Source organism: Rhincodon typus, unplaced genomic scaffold (assembly GCF_021869965.1).
Source record: "Rhincodon typus isolate 14 unplaced genomic scaffold, sRhiTyp1.1 hic_rhity00002639, whole genome shotgun sequence".
NCBI classification, from domain to species: Eukaryota; Metazoa; Chordata; class Chondrichthyes; order Orectolobiformes; family Rhincodontidae; genus Rhincodon; species Rhincodon typus.
The window spans coordinates 19,083-25,000 of record NW_025968277.1 but is presented as its reverse complement, the minus strand read 5'-3'; the positions used below and the strand labels follow the sequence as shown (position 1 = coordinate 25,000).

At 39.6% G+C, this 5,918-nt stretch overlaps 1 protein-coding gene across 1 annotated transcript; it reads left to right on the top strand.

The window, feature by feature from the left end:
* The first annotated feature begins 6 nt into the window (after positions 1 to 6).
* LOC125481578 (neogenin-like) lies at positions 7 to 5,507 on the top strand. The gene is made up of 5 exons (XM_048593304.1): positions 7 to 52; positions 1,510 to 1,659; positions 3,051 to 3,308; positions 3,480 to 3,616; positions 3,805 to 5,507. The coding sequence occupies exons 1-5, from the start codon at positions 19 to 21 to the stop codon at positions 3,886 to 3,888; spliced, it is 663 nt and encodes a 220-aa protein (XP_048449261.1). The 5' UTR covers positions 7 to 18; the 3' UTR covers positions 3,889 to 5,507.
* The last annotated feature ends 411 nt before the right edge of the window (positions 5,508 to 5,918 follow it).

Here is a 5,918-nt window from a genome sequence, read left to right as displayed (position 1 = left end):
CGAGGTTTGCGACCAAAGATGATGATGCCTTTTGATACTCAGCCTCCTCAGCGTATGTGTGATACCATTTCTTGCTTTAACTTTTGACAGTTATATTTGTATTTTATAACCATGAGCAGATACTAAAAGATGCAGCGGTGTCTGAGCTAGGTGAGATGTGAATTGTCCTTTCTAAAGGCCTTATGGGTGAAAACAGTGTTTCACTGATTCACTCAAACTCTGTCCCTTCTCCAGAGTCCAGGAACATCATGTATTTCTGGATACGGAGAATTGCAAGGTTGGAAAATCATTATTCAGGCATTCCTGCTGGAGAGTTCATTTCATTTGAGAGCAGGAAGGACCAGAGACAATGTTCCTTGAAACTAAATGTTGGCTGATGCACTTCGCTAGACATCTTGGGTGATACATGGATTTGTACCAGGTACTGGACAGATTCAGGAAAGTCCACTCTCATGCCCTGGCAGTATATTTCAGTGACATTACTACATTATACCCAATGAATGATTCAGTGGAAATTCTTTGTGAGATTACAGCTCATTTTGCTGGGGACGACTTAACTTAAAATCCTAAAGGAATACTCAACTGTAATTCTTTGCAGCACTGAGCAATGTACATGAGTATTTAACAGCCTCAGCAAAGCATCTAGAATCTCATTGGCAACATGAATCACTGAATTTCCTTTTAAATATTGGGTGAAAGTGCAACAGATGATGGAGCTGCTTGTAATATACATGGTACAGGTTTTATTAACAGTTGTTAGCAACTAATTGCAACCTTCATTTCAGCTTTGTGCATGTGTGTGTGTGCGCGCACGCAAGGAAGCAAAGGATTAGAGACCAAAATGAGCACCACTAATTTCAGTGAGGACTGTGTGTGATCCAACCTTGTACCAACAGTCAGCAGTTCAGTGGTTCCCTTATTCACCAGTGGAATTTTCAGTCACCCTGTAGGATCTCAGATACAAATTGCCTGCAGTAAGATTCCATAAACAACAATGTGGTAATGACTAGATAATCTGCTTTAGCTACTGGTTGAGGAAGTAGAATTGGCCAAATCACTGGGGAGAACTTATTTGCTGTTCCTCAGAATAGTGCCACACAACATTCCTTCAAAACAAATTCATTGACATGTACAACCAGTTCTTTCAGGATGTAGTTTCTTTAAATTATCAATAATGTGCCTAATCGCAGAATGGTGCCTGCGCAGTAACTGCAAACCCGCTGCATTTGGCAGCTCAGTAAGAGCCGAATGCCGAGGGATCCTTTAAGTCTGTCTGAGGATAGTTTAATATCTGTCTTGAAAGGTGAGACATGAAACAGGGCATCCATGATTCTTTGTTGGTGTAGGCCCCTAGCCAAAGGTGTAGAGAAGTTCTGAATGTGACAGTGAATTTGGGGAGAGAGAGCCCTGAACGTGATCCATTTGTCTGGGTACAGGGGGTAGTGTTTCTCTGGATCAAAATAGTTGGTTCTGTCTGTGAAGTGCTCTCTGTGTTATATTCATTCACAGCTGTGATTAGTGCTCATCCCATCCATTCACTCGACAACCCTCATCATCATCACCTTTGTGACGGACCTTCATCCCCAACTCGCAGCTACCTTCGGCATCAGATCAGCGGCCGGCCGCTTGGCCCCTCAGTAGACAGGGCCAATTCTACAGGTGAGACCTCAGCCCAGTCTCGGAACCACAAGTGTGGAGGTTTATCTGCTGCCATTAGCTTTGTTTCTAGTTTATTCCTTACTCAGGATGAGGGCAGCAGCATTTCATCCACCAGCATCTTGTCTACAACACAATGGAGCTTTTCTCGGCTCATTAATGAAGGGGATTTCTGATTAATATTTCAGCTATCACTGTCTGAGAATATTGTGGTTTTGTATTTACCAATCTCTGCCCCACCTGGGGCTATGTTTCTATATAAGTATCTTTGGATAGTTATATTTGGATGAATGGTAATGTGGAGGCTGGAAATAGCACAAGAGATTTATCTAGACAGTGAGCTTAAGGCCAGACAGGACAAAAGCATCATTTATAAACCTCCAGAAATTGGAAACAAGAAGGGGAAAGCAATTACATAACCTTAAAGGATGATTCATTTTTTTGCAAGAGCTGAACTATCATCAAAGAATGACGATTAAGAAATAATCTAACAATTTGTTGAAAAGGGTCCTGACCCGAAACGTCAACTTTCCTGCTCCTCTGATACTGCCTGGCCTGCTGTGTTCCTCCAGCTCCACACTGTGTTATCTCTGACTTTAGCATCGGCAGTTCTTACTGTCTGTTGTTGAAAAGTTAGGTGTTTTTCTGATTAGTACAACACAATTTAGCTGGCAACACATTAGTTTTCTCAAGCTGTGGAAGCACGGGAGAAGACAGATGCAGATTGTCATGAAGTTGAGGGATCATAATCAAGGACCCATTAACAAAAAATTATATGTCAGAAATTAAAACAAAAGCCATGTGAAACCTCTTCACATAGAGAACTCTGAAGCTATGGAATTAATCTGCAGGATTAATAGAAATGCAGATACCATTTCAGCTTAAAACAGTTGATTAGAAAAGTGAGTGAAGGAAAGGGTACAGAAACAAAACGTTCATGTGAATGTGCAGGGTTATGTTAACTGGTGGGCTGTTTTGTCATATAATTTATACATATTTCAATGTTTCAATTTTATGTTTACTGGATTACAGAAACAAAAGATTTGCTTTTGTTCTCCTTTGTTTAGTTGTAACCCTATCCCAAATACTAAAGCCAAATCTTAGACACTTTTCCTTAAACAATTTCCTTCATGCTGCAGGCTGACCTAGGAACATGGTTATCAAAAGACCTTCTGTAAATCTCACCTTTACAAAGAAAACAACATTTGGTGACTATTCAATTTAGAATGAGAATTACTTGTCTGGGTTAATTTTAAAATGCTGGGTTAATTTAAAAATGAATTTTGTTTTACAAAGATTAAGCATATCAGTCTGAGGTCATGTAAATTGTTCAGGCCACAATGTTTGGTGATATTTGGGAGTGTTAACTTTGGTTTTGATGATTCCTGTTTCAGAATCTGTACGGAATACACCAAATAGTGACATGTCGCCAGCACCAAGTTCCCAGGCTCACCCTGTAGAGAGTGTAGAGGCTGATGTTCCTGCAGTTTCATATTTGCCTGGATCTCAGGAGGAGGAGTCCAATCGCAGTGTTCCAACTGCCCATGTGCGTCCATCCCACCCACTGAAAAGTTTTGCTGTGATCACCATCCCTCCTGTCAGCACCAACTATGAAACAGCATCATCTAGTACACCTTTACTGTCTCAGACAGGTGAGCGAGCGACTGAGTTGCCAACTGAACAAACGGGGTGGGTTCAAATCGGGAAGTAACTTTAAAACTCGGGTCTCTTTTGCTTTCTGTTTGTCAATGTAAAATTTTGTTTAATCCTGAAAGATGGGTTAGATAGTTCTGAAAATCTAATAGATTTTGTTTCACTTACAGGACCAAACCCTCAAGTACACTCAGTGAAGACAGCATCAATAGGAACCCTGGGTAGGAGCAGGTCCCCTATGGCAGTAACTGTACCCAGTGCACCAGATGTTGCAGAATCCACTAAAATGTTGGAGGACTCTGATAGTGTAAGTTTGAACTAATTTTATCCAAGTGCTGACTTATCATACAAGCATACATAGCAATTGAGAGCAGTAGGCCACTCAGCCCCTTGAGTCTGTTCTACCATTCAATAATGGCTGACCTGATTTCTTCACATTAACACCTACCCCTGATAACCTTTGATAAGCCACTAACTTTGCACCTCTTTCTGCAGAATTATGGCCCAGATGAACTGACAGAAGAGATGACACATCTCACAGGGTTAATGAAGGATCTGAATGTTATCACTACAGCATAGATGCAGACAGAATACTATCAGTTTCACAAACTGAAAACAGAGCAGGAGTGAAAGGAGTATGTACAAGACACCCAGAGGGTCGGATACAAAACATAATGTGATGTGTTAAGTCTCGTGGAAATTGCCTTTGTGACGATTTCAGTCCAGTGGATCCAGACTTGTGGATAATCATAAAATCCAATTAATGCTATGGAACCTGACAACGCTCAGCTCTGACAGACCTCTGCTGGTTTGGAAATGTACTGGAAGCACCAGTATTGTGTTCAACATTCAATATCGTCTATTTACTGCGTGTTTACGTTTTCTGGTGTTATGAAAAGAATGTTGAATTGTTACTTTGGTATCCAGATGTGATGTTTGACTGCCTCATCATAAGCTGGTGTGAGATGCATCAGTTACTAACGTGGCCATTTCTTGCTTCCTCTGCATCACACAGTGCTGTGGCGAACAGACTATTCTACATCTTCTGATCAAACTGCCAAGTTATCTGCGTTCATCACTGTGATCTCTTAGCAACCCTTCAGAATGTTACTGCTAGACTTGGCAAGTTAGCTGATTAAAGCACAATTAGGAAGAAGGAACTGGCAAGCCCCATCCACAACTAACTCAAGGCTTAGCATGACTGAAAGCACATCAATTTAAAAAGTGTGCAGCAGTTGATATTTTATATGAAGAATAATATCTTTACATGTTCTATTGGAAATCATTTAGCCATAAGAGAAAAGCTAAATACACCCTACCAAATGGGTTCAGATTACAAGTTCTTTCTTAAACTGTATCAAAGGGGGTTCTAGATACCTTATTGGATGGGTTCAAATTACATGGTCTTTATTAAACCTGACCAAACGGGTTCCCATTACATAACCAGCATTAAACCCTATAGATGGGTTCCAATTATTAAAAACTTCAGTAAGCAGGCTCGATTTCCCAGCCCCTCATTGAATCTTGTTGAGTGGCGCATTTTGGTTACTGGATCTGTATTGAACCCAGGAAATGGGTGTGTTTACTGTACATTCAATGGACCTGGTTGAATGGGTGCCAATTATATGACTCTTGGATCAACTCAATAAATTGGGTTCAGATTAGATGACCTTGTTAATTAATGTAGTGAGTTCCAATAACAAAAAATCTTTTTTTTTTCATCCTACCCATACCATCATTGTAATTGCTTCTACAACTATAGGTTTTAACTTTGTTTGTGAATATTGCTTCCCTATGTACATCACCATGAATGTTAATATAACTGTTTTAAGGAAATTTATTGTAATGAATATAACTGAACAAAGCTATTGTGAAGATTTAGATTCTTCCCCAGTTGTAGGCAGTAAAATCATTTTTGCACTTTTTTCATTCTTTTACAAAAACCTGTTTTCTTATGGCTTGTGTTTAAAACTTAGAAAAACCTCTGGTGTATCTGTAGTGTCCTCATTAGCAAAAGCAGCTTTTTGTTTTCCAAGGATGCTGTAGGTGCAAATTGTTTATTAATCATGATGTAGAAATGATGCAAACTACTGTAGTTTATGTACAAAGACCTTTGCTAGTAGCATTATTCTGTGGCTTTTTTAAATTTCATGTTCTAATGTAATAATGGAATTCCAATACATTTTGTATTCAACCAGTAGGCGTGTGAATGTAGAGTTTTATTCATGGTCTACACAGCCTGTGTAATGGATGAATATATATGTTGTTATGCAGATGAAAGCTGTATAGGCTATCGGTTCCTTTCTGCAAAGTTAACCTATCTCAGTTAGAGCACCAAAACTGATGAGTGCCTCTGGTTAAGAGTCTAATAAGAACTCAGCCTGAGTTACCTCATCTCATTACTATTATCCAAAGCTTGTTTGCTGAAAATTGTATGGGGTATATCTTACCAATATTTATGTAGGTATCTTTGGAAATATGCTCTAATAAGGGGGTAATTTGGTAATCAGCTGGGGTTTGCTGTGGAGGGATCAGAAGAAAAACTGAATGCAAATTTTGTGCTGCAAACCAGCATTCCGTCTCAATTTTGGAATTCTGAACTTCAGTTC

What these genes read in the sequence shown, in the direction of transcription:
- LOC125481578 (XM_048593304.1), top strand. Translation starts at nt 19, where the DNA reads ATGATGATGCCTTTTGATACTCAGCCTCCTCAGC. An exon ending in TGATACTCAGCCTCCTCAGC is followed by an intron (nt 53 to 1,509) that starts GTATGTGTGATA and finishes ATTCATTCACAG; the next exon opens with CTGTGATTAGTGCTCATCCC. An exon ending in ACCTTTACTGTCTCAGACAG is followed by an intron (nt 3,309 to 3,479) that starts GTGAGCGAGCGA and finishes TTTCACTTACAG; the next exon opens with GACCAAACCCTCAAGTACAC.